The 19475-nt window shown below is 44.9% G+C and overlaps 1 protein-coding gene across 5 annotated transcripts in view; it reads right to left on the bottom strand.

The window, feature by feature from the left end:
• LOC125723832 (NACHT, LRR and PYD domains-containing protein 12-like) overlaps positions 1-19475 on the bottom strand; it is a 240480-nt gene that overhangs the window by 4766 nt on the left and 216239 nt on the right. For 3 of the 5 annotated variants that reach the window (XM_049000664.1, XM_049000663.1, XM_049000662.1), the window contains exons 4-6: positions 8000-8063; positions 7590-7818; positions 4922-6668 (exon numbers count right to left, since the gene is read on the bottom strand). The exons of the other annotated variants lie outside the window; for them this stretch is intronic. In XM_049000664.1, the coding sequence (XP_048856621.1) occupies positions 4922-6668; positions 7590-7818; positions 8000-8063 (2040 nt within the window). The remainder of the gene's footprint in view (positions 1-4921; positions 6669-7589; positions 7819-7999; positions 8064-19475) is intronic. 5 annotated transcript variants of the gene reach the window in all.

Below are 19475 nucleotides of genomic sequence, written 5' to 3'. Positions count from 1 at the left end.
GCCAGAGGAAGCCAGTGCAGGGATGTGAGAGCAGGTGTGATGTGATCCCTGTGACTGGTGCGTGTTAACACTCCGCCAGCGGCATTCTGGGCCCGTTGTAGATGTGATCCCTGTGACTGGTGCGTGTTAACACTCCGCCAGCGGCATTCTGGGCCCGTTGTAGATGTGATCCCTGTGACTGGTGCGTGTTAACACTCCACCAGCGGCATTCTGGGCCCGTTGTAGATGTGATCCCTGTGCCTGGTGCCTGTTAACACTCCGCCAGCGGCATTCTGGGCCCGTTGTAGATGTGATCCCTGTGCCTGGTGCGTGTTAACACTCCGCCAGCGACATTCTGGGGCCGTTGTAGATGTGATCCCTGTGACTGGTGCGTGTTAACACTCCGCCAGCGGCATTCTGGGCCCGTTGTAGATGTGATCCCTGTGACTGGTGCGTGTTAACACTCCGCCTGCGGCATTCTGGGGCCGTTGTAGATGTGATCCCTGTGACTGGTGCGTGTTAAGACTCCGCCTGCGGCATTCTGGGCCCGTTGTAGATGTGATCCCTGTGACTGGTGCGTGTTAACACTCCGCCAGCGGCATTCTGGGCCCGTTGTAGATGTGATCCCTGTGACTGGTGCGTGTTAACACTCCGCCAGCGGCATTCTGGGCCCGTTGTAGATGTGATCCCTGTGACTGGTGAGTGTTAACACTCCGCCAGCGGCATTACAGTAATCTATTCTACTAGAAACAAAAGCAGGTATTATTTAATACTGCCAAGACCCCCTCCACTCTGCAAACAAGTAAACCAACTTCCTTTCTTTTTAACAGCCTAAGCAGTTCTGTTAGCCTGCTTTATGACTTTAGGGTCGTGTTTCCACAAACTGTGCTTGCTTTGCAGAACAGTATTTCCCTTTTAAGGTTACCCATTTTAAATCTGGTGTAGGATCACACATGCACATATCACAAAGCTTAAATTCCAGGTGGCCTGAGACAAGGCCTACCCTGGTACGAGAGGCACACATTGGCCTAGGCCTCAAAGGGGGGTCGTGACCCCACACACAGACACACTTAAACACAAACAGATAACAAGGGAGGCCAGCACTCCAACTTTTATTGCTCAAAGTTTTACCGACCTACAGACAGCAGAGTGGACCTCAAGGACAGGGGTCCCTCGACTTGGCACACAACCCCCTCCCCAGACATCCTGCCTTACATACCACTCACCCAACACCCTAAAGAAAGTTTCTTTTAAGTTTGGCTGTTGTATATCTGTATATTTATTTACCCATAACTACTAGTCTCATTATACAGACAGGTTATGTTTGTAATGTGTCCTAACTTTCAAAGATTCTTTTCTTTGACTGACTAACCTTCCCTCCCCCCTTTTATTTTCCACATTCCTCAGCAGCCCTTATCTGATCTTTGTATTCTACCATGTCTATCTAAGGGTAAGATGTGCTGCTGACATGAGAATATGTCATATAATGTCTGTATAAAGGGCAACCTCTGATTGAGGTGCAACCTAGACCACTTAGACCAGGGACTGGTGTGAGTAATATAACATAATGACATAATATAAGTAATCATTAATTAATCATTACAGATGGTATTCGGTGTGAACCGCTAGGCTGGTACGGCATGTTTGGTATCAAACCGATGGAAAATCACTCCAGTTTTACACCACTTCAGCCTCTTCATTGAGTGCTCACAATAGTCCTGCCTCTGTGCGATTTGGCTACTCAGCTCTAAAACCTCAAACTCGCCTGAAATATCGTGAGACTCCCTCTCATTGGACGTGAGGGGAGCTTCGCTACCGATCGTTTACATTACCTGGTGATGCAGCTCGCTGGACGAACCTTCTAACCCAGGTTACTAAGCGATACTGGTAACTAGTGAATCCCATGTAAGTCTCACATTAACAGACTCACGGGGATTTGCAATTGAGTTTGGAGCAATCAACCATTCGGCATAACAATTAGTTCATAAACATCATTAAATAATGATTAATTCAAATGTAATTAATTTCAAAAAACATATTGGTGGAGATATTACAATTTACCTGAGCTAAATATTCCTACAATGGTGTCCCACAGGGATCAGTGCTGGGCCGCTACTGTACACTGTATATATTGGTCACATTATCAGAAATCATGGTGTTGGGTTTCATTGTTTTGCTGATGATACACAGTTATATATATCTGTTAAGCCGGATGATGCATCACAGCTCTCGGTTAGAAGACTGTCGACTAGATATCCGGTGCTGGATGGCAAATAATTTCTTTATTTTAAACACAGAAAAACAGAAGTACTGTTAACTGGTCCGAAGGCGACTCAAAATAAGTTTGACAACCTCAACCTTGGTGGTCTTCCTACCCAACCTAACACAGTGGTCAGAGATCTTGGTGTTCTGGTTGATTCAGATTTATGTTTCGATGCTCATATAAAAAGCATCACTAAAGCTGTGTTCTATCATGTACGGAACCTCGCCAAGCTTCGGAAGATGCTCTCCTGTCATGAAGCGGAAACACTAACACCTTTATAACTTCCAGGCTGGATACTGTAATGCCTTCCTTTCTGGAAGCCCATCTGGATCCTTACATAAACTTCAGCTGGAACAAAATGCAGCAGCCAGAGTTCTTACAAACACTAATAAATGTGATTATATTAGCCCTGTTCTATGCTCCCTTCATTGGCTTCCAGTTAAGTCTCGGATTAACTACAAAATACTGCTATTGACTTATAAAACACTGAATGGCCTTTGCACCAGAATACCTTAGTAACCTGCTGGCCTTATACAACCCTCCTCGCTTTCTTACATTATAAAGAGCAGGATATGTGTTAGTACCCAAGGCAGAAAGAGCTACAGCAGGCTGCAGAGCTTTCTCTTATAGAGCTCTTCAGCTGTGGAATAGTCTTCCAGTGGATGAGCGGGATTCAGGCTGATTCTCAATATTCAAATATAGACTAAAAACACTCCTGTTTAGTTTAGCTTATAGGGACACTAGTTCTAGCTCTAGCTAACTGCTCACTCCCAGTCAGACCTATAGTGTGAGGTGTAGAGCTGGGTGGGGATCGGTGCCATTGGCTTTGGATAAACTGAACTGTCAGTCTGTCACTTTAGCTTCACACCCCCTTGTGGAATTGGAGTGCTGACATTCAGGGACTCCCCATGCCTGCGTTCCCACCTGCCTCTCCCTCCTACTTATGCTGCCATAGCCATATCTGCCGGAGCTTACATACTGCACTCACCTAACTGTTTGCACTGCCTCTAGTCTCCCCTACTTTGGCTAACTGCACATTTTATTTCCCCTACTCCCCCTGGGCTGTGCTGCCTGGAGACACCACATTTTCAAGATATCCTGCCTGCCCTGCTGCCTGCAACGTCTCCACTACCTGTGACGACCTTCTGGCCTGCTGCTGCCCCCTTTGAGTCTGGTTAAGGTTAGGGCTTCCTCTGCTGCCCTCTGGAGGATGGGTTCCCCCTTTCAGTCTGGTTAGGGTTAAGGCTTCCTCTGCTGCCCTCTGGAGGATGGGCTCCCCCTTTGAGTCTGGTTAGGGTTAGGGCTTCCTCTGCTGCCCCCTGGAGGATGGGCTCCTCCTCTGAGTCTGGTTCCTCCCAAGATTTCTTCCTTCTAGGGAGTTTTTACTTGCCACTGTCCCCTCTGACTTGCTCACTGGGGGCTTTGGGCAGGGATGCTGTAAAGTGCTTTGAGATGATGTAATGTTGTGAAAATACACTATACAAATAAATCTGAACTGAACTGAAATTGCACTCGATGTTTAGGGGGGGACTCAAAATGATTGTTTATTGCGATATTTTTATACTAAATGACACATACACATTTTTTTACTTATCGCCCAGCCCTTGTCAACAATACACTAATCGGAGAGCTATCAGTCCTGTGAAATAGGCTTTTAGAAAAAATGTTTGTTTTAATGATTTATGAATAATGATACTTCATTCACCCCCATGGGGAAATTGTCTTTTCGCCCCTCCCATCTTGCTCTCCAAGAGACACGCCGACAAATATACAGGTGAGAGGAAGTTTGGGGGTCGCAGCGCAGGATCGACCAGCATCCAGCACCCCTGCAGCTCAAGGGCTCAGCGATGACATCACTCTGCCGGCCAAGAGATCTGAACCAGCGACCTTCCGCTCATGGACACAGAGTCCGAACCCAAAGAGTCATGCACCACATCCAGTATTTACAGAAACGCTTCCTACAGCATCCAGAACTGAAACAAATATGAGTGGTTTTCCCAATACTAATGAAAACTGGACCATTCTGTATGATGCTGTATCTTTGCTTATTTGTTACACAAAGGATGGTCGTGGAAATCTTGTCTTTTTTGTCTTTACTACATCACTACCTTCAGTTAATATGAACTAGATTAAAAAGGAACCTTGTTGATGAAAGAGGGGAAATAAATTACATATATACATATTCATTTTATATTTTAAACAATGTTTATGTCTGCCAGACTAGATGTGTCGTCACATCCTCAGTCAGCTGCAGCTGAGGCCAGCAGAGGGCGCCAGTGAGCAGCCAGAGACAGCAGTCATACGGAAGCTCCCAGCTCTGGGCTCCATCACATGAACACGCCTGCTGACAATAACACTCACATACCACTGATACACCCTGTGGATAAAGAGCCCTCACTGTTTCTATAGCAGGTTAGGATGCTGTGCTGTGATCAGAAGGCAGACTGGATGGGAATGGAAACGTAGTAACAAACAAAAAGTGACATCACTACCTTCAGTCATTATAAAGTCTGTGGTCAAGATTAGCTACTGCTATACATCAGCTATAGCTGTGATTATCAAAATAAAACCCACTTATTAATCCATGAGGAGAAATATATAATATATATTACACATTTCAAACAATATTCATGTATTACTGCCAGACCAGACATGATTTCCCATCCCCACGTCACTTACAGAGCCGTCCTGGAGTTCTTGACCACAGGCAGCAGCCTGCAGTGCTGTTTATCCGATCTGATGTATTTCTTCAGGTCAAACACATCCAGCTCCTCATCTGACATCAGCATCACAAAGGCCAGAGCTGAGTACTGTGCAGGTGAGAGGTCATCTGCTGAAATGTTTCCTGAATTCAGGTATCTTTGTACTTCCTCTACTAGAGAATTGTCACCCAGTTCAGTCAGACAATGGAACAGGTTGATGGTCCTTTCTGGAGATAAATTCTCCTTTATTTTCCCCTTGATGTATTGGGCTGTTTCCTTAATGTTATGTGAGCTGGTTTCTGTTGGCCCCAGTAGCTTTTGTAACAGAGTCTTACTGGAGTCTGTTGAGAGGCCCAGGAGGAAACGGAGGTAGAGGTCCAAGTGTCCATTCTTGCTCTCTAATGCCTGATCCACTGCAGTCTTCAGCAGGTCAGCTGATGAGTTTGACAGAAACACATATAAAGCAGCGAGATACTCCTGGATGGTCAGATGCACAAAGCAGTACACCTTCTCCTGGTACAACCCATACTCCTCTTTAAAGACTTCTGTGCACACTCCAGAGTAAACTGAAGCTTCAGTGACATCAATGCCAGTCAGATCTTGCTCATAAAATATGAGGTTGCCTTTCTCAAGATTGTCAAAAGCAAGTTTACCAAGTTTTAAAAGGAATTCCTTGCTGTATTCTTTAAGCTTAGTTTCATGGTTTTTCATCAATCTCACCACCATTTTCCTGTACCAACTTGTCGGTAGCCTATACTTGTCATTTTTTAAACTTGTCTGAAAGATCAGGAAGTGTGTGTACATTTCAGTCAGAGTCTTTGGAATTTCTCCCGTGTCAGTCTCACTAAAAAGCCTCTTAAGCACAGTGGCTGAAATCCAGCAGAACACAGGTATGTGGCACATGATGAAGAGGCTCCTTGATGATTTCACATGTGTGATAATCCTGCTGGCCAGGCTCTGATCATTAAATCTCTTCTTGAAATACTCCTCCTTCTGGGCATCACTGAACCCTCGTATCTCTGTCACCTGGTGGACACACTCAGGAGGTATCTGATTGGCTGCTGCTGGCCGGGAGGTTATCCAGAGGAGAGCGGATGGGAGCAGATTCCCCTTAATGAGGTTAGTCAACAGCACATTCAGTGACGTTTTCTTTGTTAGATCAAACCAGCTCTCATTGTTCTGAAAATCCAGAGGAAGGCGACACTCATCGAGACCATCAAAGATGAACAAGACTTTGTACCTAAACAGCTCAGTGGATTGAAATGATTTCAGTTCTGGGACAAAGTGGTGAAGAAGTTTAATCAGACTGTATTCACCCTTAATCAAATTCAGGTCCCGGAAAGGAAGAGCAAATATGAAGTGAACATCCTGGTTTGCTTTTCCTTCTGCCCAGTCGAGAATAAATTTCTGCACAGAGACTGTTTTCCCGATACCTGCCACCCCTTTAGTGAGTACAGTTCTGATAGGTGTCTCACGTCCACATAAGGGTTTAAATATATCATTGCACTTGACTGTAGTATCTTCTGTTCGCCTTTTCTTGGATGCTGTTTCAATCTGTCTCACTTCATGTTCATCATTGACTGCTCCAGTCCCACCTTCAGTTATGTAGAGTTCTGTGTAAATCTCACTGAGAAGTGTTGGCTGTCCTTCCTTAGCTTTCCCTTCAAATACAGACTCAAATTGCTTCTTAAGTTTACGTTTGAATCCCTGTAGCATGAGCTTTCCTGAAAAGAAATGAGAGGAAAACGCACTAATTCTCATCGTGATCCTGACCAGTATGAGAGGAAGAATATTTTCCAAAAACACACTTTTCACACATACATATCCAGATATTTCCCTGTGACTGTGAATGTGAAACTGAAAGTTTTATCATGAGTATTTTACTGGAACACTACATACAGGACCGTGAATAAGCCTTAGGCAGCCAAAGTAAATGTTTAAAGCCATTTATCTGGGTAGTAAATGTATATCTGCTCAGAACCAAAAAAAACACAAAACCCCTTTTCATTTCCCAAACCTCTCCTCAGGGGCACCATGTCATGACCCGGCTCGTCGGCTCCTCGTGTGTGCCACGCCCCTGATTACCCACGTGTGCTTCCCTGATTGTTTCCAGCCCTGTCTGATTACTTTGCTTAGTCTTGTCCTATTTAAGTCCTGGTCTGACCTGTTCCCCTTGTCCGTCATTGTGGATTCGGTGTGGTGTGTGTTTCAAGCTCCTGTCCCGTCGTAAATAAACCCCAGTTTAGCCCTGATCACTGCCTGCCTGCCTCTCCTTACCTGCCGACCCGCACGATCGCTGCTTCCCACGAACACGATCGTGACACACCACAGCCAGTCCATGTATTTGTTAAATTTCACCACCAGCTCACTTCATTAATTAATTAAATTAGTTTAAAACTCAAGAAGATATTGATCAGCCACATGAGGTGTGTTAGTGGTCAAGTAAAAAAATACATGGATATACTGCACGATTTCTGCAAATATTAGGGTGATTTTGGGAGAGGTTCTGAAATGGCAAACACACTTTGACATACATATTATAGTAGTTCTACACCAACATGAAGACCATTTAAACATCCTTTTCTCTGCCTGCCTAAGACTTTTGCACAATATTGTACATGCACATAATGTTATAAAGTTCTTACTCTTGTCCAGCAGGTCAGCAAGATCATCTTGCTTCATGGTCCTCAGAATGTACAGTGTGATCTTCAGAGCTACCTCTCTAACACTGGTCTTCTGCATCTGACCATCACAGTCCAGGTCATTGTCCTCCTCCAGCTGAGGCTCAGAGCATTCTGGGTAATTCTGATCTAGGTGCCTCACAAACGTCTCCAGTTCCTCCTTTAGGAACTTCATGGCTTTTTCCTCTAGCGACTAAAATAAACAGAAACAGTTAATTATTGCTACTTACACCAAACCTTTTCAGTTTCACTTGTGAATCATAGTTTAAAACATATTTCCTTTAACATGATGAATTTAATATTATGCAGCTGTATAAAATATAAGCTAATTGACATAACAACCAAGAAAATATATATCAGCAATAAATACAAACCTTCAATATGGATGATAAACCCGATTTATCATGTAGATCTGAACTGCAATCTTCCATTTGATCTCTGTGAATTTGGCAGAAACATAAAGTCCTCAATTCATCTACAGAAATGTAACAGAAAGACTGAAAAGCTTCCCATTAAAATTGCTGTTACTGCAGATAAAGAATAACATTGTGGTATATTACAACACCAATTCCAAAAAGTTGGGAAATTGTGCAAATTGTAAATAAAAACAGAATGTAATGATATGGAAATCTCATAAACCTGTATTATATTCATAACAAAGTATAGAAAACATATCAGATGTTTAAACTGAGACATTTTGCTATTTCATGAAAAATATTGGCTGATTTTGAATTTCATGACAGCAACGTATCTCAAAAAAGTTGGGACGGGGGCAATAGGAGGCTGGAAAAGTTAGTGGTACAAAAACCCAACAGCTGGAGGAACAATTTGCAAATAATTAGGTCAATTGGGATCAGGTCAGTAACATGACAGGGTATAAAAAGAGCATCTTAGAGATGCAGTGTCTCTCTGAAGTAAAGATGGGCAGAGGGTCACAGTTCCCCTAATACTGCACTGACAAATAGTGGAGCAATTTCAGAAAGAAGTTCCTCAGTATAAAACTGCAAAGAGGTTGAATATTTCATCATCTACAGCACATAATGTAATCAAATGATTCTGAGAATCTGGAGAAATCTCTGTGAAAAACCAGACTAGATGCCTGTGATATTTTGGCCCTTAGGCAGCACTGCATCACAAACAGGCATGATTCTGTAATGGAATCACTAAATAGGCTCAGGAATATTTCCCAAAAACACTATCAGTGAACAGAATTCGCGCTGCCATGCTCAGATGCCAGTTAAAACTCTATCATCCAAAGAAGAAGCCGTATATGAACATGATCCAGAATCACCGACGTCGTCTCTGGGCCAAAGCTCATTTAAAATGGACTGCGGCTGAGTGGAAAACTGTTCTGTGGTCAGTCGAATCTAAATTTGAAATTCTTTTTGGAAACCAGGGACACCATGTCAACTGGACTAAAGAGGAGAAGGACCACCCAGCGTGTTATCAGCACTCAGTTCAAAAGCCAGCATCTCTGATGGTGTGGGGGTGCATTAGTACATATGGCAGGGGCAGCCTGCATATCTGGAAAGGCACCATCAGTGCTGAAAGGTATATCCAGGTTCTAGAGCAACAGATGCTCCCATCCAGATGACGTCTCTTTCAGTGAAGACCTTGCATTTTCCAACATAACAATGCCAAACCACACACTGCATCAATTACAACATGATGGATTCGTAGAAGAAGGGTCCGGGTACTGAACTGGCCTGCCAGCGGTCCAGATCTTCCAGCCACTGAGAACATTTGGATGCTCCATAAAATGAAAAATATGACACAGAAGATCTAGGACAGTTGAGCAACTAGAATCCTGTATCAGACGAGAATGGGACAACATTCCTCTCCCAAAACTCAAACAACTGACCTCCTCAGTCCTCAGACATTTACAGACTGTTGTTAAAAGTAGAGGAGATGCCACACAGTGGTAAACATGGCCTTGTCCCAACTTTGTTGAGATGTGTTGCTGCTGTGACATTCAAAATTTTTCCTTACAATGATGCATTTTCTCAGTTTAAACACTTGATATGTTTTCTGTTCTGTTATGAATAAAATACAGGTTTATCAGATTTCCATATCACTGCATTCTGATTTTATTTACAATTTGCAGAACGTCCCAACATTTTTGGAATTTGGGTTGTAGTTTGGAAAGATGTATCTGCCATGTTAAGCTTTATTCACTGGGGCGGCTTCCTGATTTTCTCATGACAGCAGAAGAGAACCAGTGACATCAGGCTCCAGCACACAGAGACACAGCAGGCAGGAAGGACAGTTTTCTATGCAGCCCTTTGTGCCCAGTGACATTTACAGTGATTCACCTGATTAGCAGAGCTAAATACCAGCATCTGATTCACAATCCTCAGTCAAGAAACTGGTTAAATAGCTTGTCGGTTAAATTCAGCACCTACAGGGCTAATGGGCCAAATCTGTCCTTCAGCACCTACAGGGTTATCCCACCCCCCCCCCCCCCCACAGAGTGATCACACAGCTTCCTATGCAACCAGCAAACAGTGAATCCCCCCCACTACCCCACCCCTCAATAAGGCTCTGCTTTGTTTATCAATGGAGCCGCCTGCTCTGTGAGCGACTGGCCCACGGCCGCACCAACCTGGGACTCGCGGGTGAGCAGGGAGCGTCAGACAGGGGGGCGTCTATCAGCTTGTTACCTGCATCCCTGCCCCCCCGCTTCTGTACCAGCTGGTCCCCAGGCCACCACTACCCGGGGCAATACTGCCGCCTAAATACAACCCCAAATCAGAAAAAGTTGGGACAGGGTGGAAAATGTGAATAAAAAAATAAAGCAGTAATTCACAAATGTCCCTTAACTTTTATTTCATTGCAGACAGTATGAACACAAGATAATTCATGTATTTTTTGGTCAACATCATCTGATTTGTAAATAAACATCCATTCTTGCCATTCAGGCTTGCAACACATTCCAAAAACAGTTGGGACGGGGGCAATTCAGGGGCAGTAATGAGGCATAATAACTAAATAATGATGTGATTTGAAACTGGTGATGTTAACAGGTGATTGCAATCATGATTCGGTACAATAGCAGCATCGAGGAAAGGCCTACTCCTTCAGGAGCAAAGATGGGCAGAGGATCGCCAGTTTGCCACCAGGTGCGGGCAAACATCTTTGAAATGATGAAGAAAAACGTTTCTCAAAGAAAGATAGGAAGAGATTTGGGCATCCCTCCCTCTACAGTGCATAACATACTGAAAAGAATCAGGGAATCTGGAGAAATCACCGTGCGCAAAGGCCAAGGGCGCAAGCCTAAACTGAATGGCCGTGATCTCCGAGCCCTCAGACGGCACTGCATTAAAAACTGTCATTCATCAATAAATGATACAACTGCATGGGCTCAGGACTACTTCAGGAAGTCACTCTCAAGCACTACAGCACACAGTTACATTAGGAAATGCCAGCTAAAACTGTACTGTGCCAAAAGGAAGCCCTACATAAATAGCATCCAGAAGCGCCGTCGACTTCTCTGGGCTCGAAGGCATCTGGGATGGTCCATTGTACAGTGGAAATGTGTATTGTGGTCAGATGAATCGGTTTTTCACATCTTTTTTGGAAGAAATGGACGCCGTGTGCTGCGGACCAAAGAGGAAAAGGACCATCCAGACTGTTACCAGATACAAGTCCAAAAGCCAGGGGCTGTCATGGTATGGGGTTGTGTCAGTGCCTTTGGCAAAGGTAACTTGCACTTCTGCGATGGCAGCATCAATGCTGAGAAGTATATCTCAGTTTTGGAGGAACAAATGCTGCCTTCAAGACGACGTCTTTTCCAGGGACGCCCATGTTTATTTCAGCAAGACGATGCCAAACCACATACTGCGCGCATAACAAAGGCATAGCTGCGTAAGAAGAGGGTGCGGATGCTTGACTGGCCGGCCTGCAGCCCTGATTTGTCTCCTATAGAGAATGTTTGGCACATTTTGAAACGAAGAATGCGTCAACGAAGACCCCGTACTGTTGCGCACCTAAAACATTGTTTGCAGGAAGAATGGGACAAACTAACACCTGCAACACTTAGTCACTTGATTTCTTCAATGCCTAAACGTCTTTTAAGTGTTGTTAAAAGACAGGGGAAATGTACAAAGTGGTAAATGCTGTACTGTCCCTACTTTTTTTGGAATGTGTTGCAAGCCTGAATGGCAAGAATGGATGTTTGTTTACAAATCAGATGATGTTGACCAAAAAATACATGAATTATCTTGTGTTCATACTGTCTGCAATGAAATAAAAGTTAAGGACATTTGTGAATTACTACTTTATTTTTTTATTCACATTTTCCACCCTGTCCCAACTTTTTCTGATTTGGGGTTGTATGGCGAAACATTAAACTTATCATCATCGTGCACATGTTCTCCATCCCAGTGGACATAATGTGCATGATGTCATCAGCGTGCGCCACTCCCTCTAGAATGTCCTACTGTATTACAGAATACTAACTGCTTCAGGGATCATCGTTTGTCTGTCAGTGAGGGAAGCTGCACATGCAGGGCAGACAGCCTGAGAGCTGACAGGGCCTGGCGGGGCAGAGTCTGGCAGAGGAACACACCAGACCTCTTATCTGCAGCCGCATAACTGGCTCAGCTGCGCAAGCAGGGCAGACAGCCTGAGAGCTGACAGGGCCTGGCGGGGCAGAGTCTGGCAGAGGAACACACCTGACCTCTTATCTGCAGCCGCATAACTGGCCCAGCTGCGCATGCAGGGCAGGCAGCCTGAGAGCTGACAGGGCCTGGGGGGGGCAGAGTCTGGCAGAGGAACACACCTGACCTCTTATCTGCAGCCACGTAACTGCCCAGCTGCGCATGCAGGGCAGACAGCCTGAGAGCTGACAGGGCCTGGTGGGGCAGAGTCTGGCAGAGGAACACACCTGACCTCTTATCTGCAGCCGCATAACTGGCCCAGCTGCGCATGCAGGGCAGGCAGCCTGAGAGCTGACAGGGCCTGGCAGGGCTGTGCGCTTTAGGAGCTCGATGGCTACCTCCAGGTCAGAGTTCTGACTCATGAAGCCCCCTCCGTCTGCATACTCGGACCGGATGCTAGTGAACGTCAGCACAGCCTCAGTGGGAACACTCTGGGTCGCCATCCGCGTCCATAACGCTGTGGGCCACGCCTGCTGGGGGGTGTCACACGAAGCAGGATTAAGGGAAAGTCTGACATATTTCGACAAGTCTGGCTCATTTTAGTGGGAATTCCGTTCCATCGACGTGTCTTACATTAATCCCTGCTTAGCTGCCATGGTAACTTAGGTGAGTGAACAAGGTTGATCCAGACCAGGTTAACTGTCTCACTTAGTTAAACAGATTCCCAATAGATCGTTTCATCAGACGACATTCCGCAATCTTACTACTAATGTCATGTAATAAATATAATAAAGCCTATTAAAAAAATCACATTCCAAAACTCAACATTCCAATTAATTGTAAAATGATTCAAATAAAAGCGTACCCATGTTAGAAAGGTCAAACATGAAATGCAATGACTCAAACTAAAAAAAAATGTTAAAATAATATGAACAGGAAGATATTTTTATATTTTGTTTAGTCACTGTCTGATTTGAAAGTTTATTAGTAAAATAGCAAAGACAAGATATGGTTATTTGTGCAGAACATTTCACATTTATGCGACTGAAAGTATTTTATGGAGATTAAATAATGCAGAATAACATTATACAGTAATAATGACACATGAAATCAACCCAGAAGGTTCCCCGTTGGCTATGGGGATCGAGCCAGGAACTTCTGCGGTGTAAGGCGACAGCATAAACCACTGTACCACCATGCCACTGTACTGGACATTTACGTAACTTACACATTTAGTCTGCCTGCAATTCATTGCCAAGCCAACTCCCTGGCTGTGTTTATGGCCACAGTTTTGCCTTTTTTAGTGATTACATCCTTGTATTTTTCATACAGCTCCATCAGCAGCGTTTGTTCTGCCGCGGGAAAAAAACACTGCTCTAGTTTTACACGCTTTCCCACTCATTCGGTCAATCTGTCGTTTATCCATTCATTCAGTGTCTTAAATATCTTTGCTGTGCGCACTAAGTGAGACTATGCAAGTCTGTCTTGTATGAGCTTTGATTAATTAAAGCTGAACTGTGTGAAATGATTGGTGCCATTGGCTTTGGATAAACTGGACTATCAGCCTGTCATTCTGGCTTCACACCCCCTTGTGGAACTGGAGTGCTGACATTTCAGGGACTCCCCATGCCTGCATTCCCACTTGCCTCTCCCTCCTACTTATGCTGCCATTGCCATATCTGCCGGAGCTTGCACTTTGCACTTCATATTGCACTCACCTAACTGTTAGCACTGCCTATAGCCTCCTCTACTTTAACTAATTGTGCATTTTATTTCCCATACTCCTCCTGGGGGGTGCTGCCTGGAGACCTCAGTCTACCAAGATGTCCAGCACACCCTGCTACATGTGACATCGCCACTACCAGAGATGTCCCTGCATCCAGCTCGCCGTTCTGCCTGTGTCATCTTCCACATCTTATGACTTGGACAGTGTGACTTGGCACTTAGCCATCTCTTCTATTCGACTCTCCCTGCCGGCCCCTGGAGGATGGGCTCCCCCTTTGAGTCTGGTCCCTCCCAAGGTTTCTTCCTTCTTGGAAGTTTTTCCTTGCCACTGTCACCTATGTCTTACTCACTGGGGGCTTTGGGTGAGGATGCTGTAAAGCACTTTGAGACAATGTTATGTCGTGATACTGCGCTATACAAAAATAAATTTGTTTGTTTGTTAGTGAAACGACATGAGGCTACGTTCAGAGATGGAGCTAGTTTGACTTTTTCAGTAAAGTCTGGCTTTATTTAGCTACTTTCATGGAATACCCCCTTGAGGCCCGTGGGGTATTTTCCGTACGTCGCTTAAATCATCCAAGATCAGATGCCTCATCCTGGATGAGTTAATGCCAGTGAAACTTATCTGGAATAAATCGGTTTTTCAAACGCAGCTGTGTAGTAGATTAGTCTAGCTGGATCCATTCATCCGAGATGATTGTACGTGCCTGCGCTGCTTGAACAGCCCATATACATTGAGTCTAGAAACCTTGATCGGCAAGTCTCTCATTGGGTTCTGCAAAACGTCAAAAAACAGGGCACAATTTTTCACGCAATCTGAGCAGAACCTTTTATTAGAGGATGTAAATAACCCCAAGGTTTGACACGAGACTAATTAATGTTACAAAACATATTGAGTTGCGTATTGCATATTTTTTAATATACATTTGTATTCTGTATTCATTTGTATGCATTCATTTATGCATATGTACTTTTATTTAGTGGGACCCCTTTTTTTGAGGGACTTCCGTTTTTTTCATTTACCAGAACATCGTTAAGCTAAGCTAAGCGGAGAACGTGCTTGTGTTTTGCTTTATGAAATTTTTTTCACACCCAGGGGGCTGCATGGTGGTGCAGTGGTTAGCACTGTTGCCTCACACCTCTGGGACCCGGGTTCGAGTCTCCGCCTGGGTCACATGTGTGTGGAGTTTGCATGTTCTCCCCATGTTGTCGTTGGGTTTCCTCCAGGTACTCCGGTTTCCCCCCACAGTCCAAAAACATGCTGAGGCTAATTGGAGTTGCTAAATTGCCCGTAGGTGTGCGTGTGAGAGTCAGTGGTGTGTGAGTGTGCCCTGCGATGGGCTGGCCCCCCATCCAGGGTTGTTCCCTGCCTCGTGCCCATTGCTTCCGGGATAGGCTCCGGACCCTCCAAGACCCAGTAGGATAAGCAGTTTGGAAAATGGATGGATGGATGGATGGCCAGACCTTTAAGTTTGACTGCAAAACACAAAGCACCTATGACAGACATCAGCCTTCGCATGATGTCACAACACCATCCCTCACTGATGTGTCTTACCTGGCTCAAGCTATTCAGAACAGCAAAGCCGTTAACAGGCTCCCAATGCCAGAGCCTGCTGTGTTTAACGGGGATCCAATTCATTTTAGTGAATGGAAGGCATCCTTTATGTACTCATTCAGAGAACAGGTATCTCTTCAGCAGATAAGCTGTATTACCTTAAGAAAAATATCAGTGGTCCTGCTCATAAATGTCTTGAGGGCACGTTCTACCAAAGTGATGATGAGGCATGCAAAGATGCTTGGAATAAGCTTATGAGCCATACGGTCAGCCATACGGTCAACCATACGGTCAGCAATACTGTCAGCCATACGGTCAGCGATACGGTCAGTGATACGATCAGCCATACGATCAGCCATACGGTCAGCAATACTGTCAGCCATACGGTCAGCGATACGGTCAGCCATACAGTCAGCGATACGGTCAGCGATACGGTCAACCATACGGTCAGCGATACGGTCAGTGATACGATCAGCCATACGATCAGCCATACGGTCAGCCATACGATCAGCCATACGGTCAGCAATACTGTCAGCCATACGGTCAGCGATACGGTCAGTGATACGATCAGCCATATGATCAGCCATACGGTCAGCAATACTGTCAGCCATATGGTCAGCGATACGGTCAGCCATACAGTCAGCGATACGGTCAGCGATACGGTCAACCATACGGTCAGCGATACGGTCAGTGATACGATCAGCCATACGATCAGCCATACGGTCAGCCATACAGTCAGCGATACGGTCAGCCATACGGTCTGCGATACGGTCAGCCATACGGTCAGCCATACAGTCAGCGATACGGTCAGCCATACGGTCTGCGATACGGTCAGCCATATGGTCAGTGATACGGTCTGCGATACGGTCAGCCATACGGTCAGCCATGCAGTCAGCGATACGGTCAGCCATACGGTCTGCGATACGGTCAGCCATACGGTCATCCATATGGTCAATGATACGGTCAGCCATACGGTCAGCGATATGGTCAGCCATACGGTCAGTGATACGGTCAGCCATGCGGTCAGCCATACGGTCAGCGATACGGTCTGTGATACGGTCAGCCATTCATCATGCAAAGGGCCTAGACATACTGAGTGACTGTGAGGAAAATAAAACATTAATTCAGAAGCTACCTGACTAGTTAGCATTGCGCTGGAATCGTCGGGTTACGGTAGATTTCATGGAAGGTGGCAAATTCCCATCTTTCCAAGACTTTGCCAGATTCATATCAATTGAGGCAGAAATTGCATGTAATCCTGTCACCTGCCTACATGCACTTCACTCAGTGGATTCACACCAGGATAAAATAATCACAAGGGAACCTAAAAGAAACAGGGCTAATGTTCTCAGCACTCAAGCCACTGTTGGCAGGGATAAAGAGACATCAACTAACGAGAGAGTATGGGCTCCATGCATCTGATGCCAGTGTAACAAGAATCAACTCCACAGATGTCCTGATCTTATGAAAACGTCTCCTGAGAACAGATGGACATATGTAAAGGACAATAAGCTGAGCTATGCTTGTTTAAAACCAGGTCACTGTGCAAAGGAATGCCGTCGTCGCCATAGCTGTGAGGTATGCAGGAGAAGGCGCCCCACTAGTCTTCATGATTACAGCTATGAGAAGAATGGAAGTAGAGACCAACCTGTGCCTGATATAATCACAGCTACAAGCAATGTAAGGAAACTACAGCTGCTATGTAACTTAATGCCACCAGTCAAGAACAGTCACATAGCACCTCCATGATTGTACCTGTGTGGGTATCCTGTGTCAAAGATCCAGCAAAGGAACAACTCGCATATGCTTTATCAGACACGCACAGTGACAGCACTTTCACTGACAAAGAGGTGAGCAATGAATTACAAATGGACACTTACCCAGTGCAGCTGAAACTCACCACCATGTTGGGAGAGAATATGGTGATGAAGAGTGAAAGAGTATCAGGACTCTGTGTAAGGGGTTACAATTCATCGGTGCACATTGATCTCCCTCCTGCATACACCAAAGACTGCATACCTCTCAATCGTGATCACATTCCAACGCACGAAACTGCTAAACGCTGGACTCACCTTGCTGCAATAACTGATAAGATACCACCCCTCCTCAGCTGTGATGTTTGACTCTTAATTGGGTACAACTGTTCAGGATCGCTGCCACCTAGACAGGTGATACTAGGTGGAGACAATGAACCATATGCTGTGCTGACAGACTTAGGATGGAGTATCGTTGGCTGCTCAACACCTTAGCTTGATACAACTGCAGAATTTGTCTTATGTCACCGAGCTGCGGTACAGGAGCTGCGTCTAATAACACCAACAGATATACTTCAAGTCCTGGAGCTGGATTTCAAGGATGTCAGAGGAGAGTTTAAGGCCAACTCTCAAGAGGATCTAATTATCCTGGACAGGCTCAAGGAAGGTATAAAGAAAACCTACCAAGGACGTTATGAAATGCCACTTCCTTTTATACAACGGCCACATTTACCTGATAACAGGCAGCTTGCTGAAGTCAGACTCAGACATTTAGGGCATACATTCTGCAAGGATGAGAAATATAAACAAGATTACACTGCAAACATGAAGGATATCGTTGAGAGAAGTGATGCTGAAGAGGTCCATGATTTTGGCACTCATGGTGAACATTCCCCACCATGGTGTCTACCATCCAAAAAAGCCAGATAAGTTGTGTGTTGTGTTCGACTGCTCTGCAAAGGACAATGGTACCAGCCTAAATGAACATCTACTTCCAGGTTCAGACATAATTAATAATCTAACTGGCGTTCTCATAAGGTTCCTGCAGCATCACATTGCTCTGACATGTGAGATAGACAAAATGTTTCATCAGTTCCATGTCAAGGAGAACGACCGCAACTATCTGCACTTCCTATGAATGAAGGATACTGAATGAAGGAACATCTTTTTGGAGCAGTATCATCTCCTGGCTGTGCAAACTATGGACTTAAACGTTTAGCTAATGAGAGCAGACACTCATCCATTAGGGTCCCAGTTTATTGAAAGAGACTTCTGCGTGGATGATGGAGTCACAAGCATAGAAACTGTGGAGAAGGCCATTCAGTTAGCACAGGAGGCAAGAGAGGTATGTGCAAAGGGTGGCCTTCATCTTCACAAGTTTGTGTGAAACACCAATGCTGTTTAACAGAGCACACCCTCATCAGAGCGTGCTACAGATGGTAAGGCAAAGGAAATCACTTTCAATGACAGCCCCTTGGAACGAGTGCTGGGGATTCAGTGGAACACAGAAAGTGATTGCTTTAAGTTTAACATCACTCTAAAGGAACCACCAATGACACGACGGGAAATACTGTCTACCACTGCTTCTATATTCGATCCTCTTGGGTTCCTTGCTCCATTTTTCCTTAAAGGGAAAAGGATCCTCCAGGAAATGTGTCGCCAAGGTACTGGCTGGGATGACCCACTGCCAGAGGAGCTGGAGAGCTGGCAAAGGGACCTTGTTAAGTTAAAGACTATGAACATAGATAGATGCTACTTACCTCTCAATTTTGGAAGGGTTGTGAAGAGAGAGTTACACCACGTCTCTGACGCAAGCACCTTAGAGTATGGTCAGTGCCCCTATCTGAGAGTCAAGAATGAGAAAGGAAAGGTCCATTGTGCTCTCATCATAGGAAAGTCCCGTGTAGCTCCCAGAAAGGTGACCACCATACCAAGACTAGAATTATCAGTGGCAGAAGTCTCAATTACAGTCAGCAATATGCTTAGAGAAGAGCTTAGCTATTTGAATGTGGAGGAGTTCTTCTGGACTGACTCCAAAGTAGTTCTGGGCAATATAAATAATGATGCATGACTCTTTCACACGTTTGTAGCCGATAGGGTTCAGACATTTCGCCACAATACAAATCCTCAACAATGGCTTTATGTCTCAATGGAAGAGAATCCAGCAGACACTGCCTCTAGAGGGAAAACCATAAATGAGTTGTTTTCCTCAAATTGG

This window comes from Brienomyrus brachyistius, unplaced genomic scaffold, assembly GCF_023856365.1.
Source record: "Brienomyrus brachyistius isolate T26 unplaced genomic scaffold, BBRACH_0.4 scaffold52, whole genome shotgun sequence".
Lineage (NCBI taxonomy): Eukaryota > Metazoa > Chordata > Actinopteri > Osteoglossiformes > Mormyridae > Brienomyrus > Brienomyrus brachyistius.
Note: the sequence above shows the minus strand (reverse complement) of the source record. Positions and strands in the feature narration are given on the sequence as shown.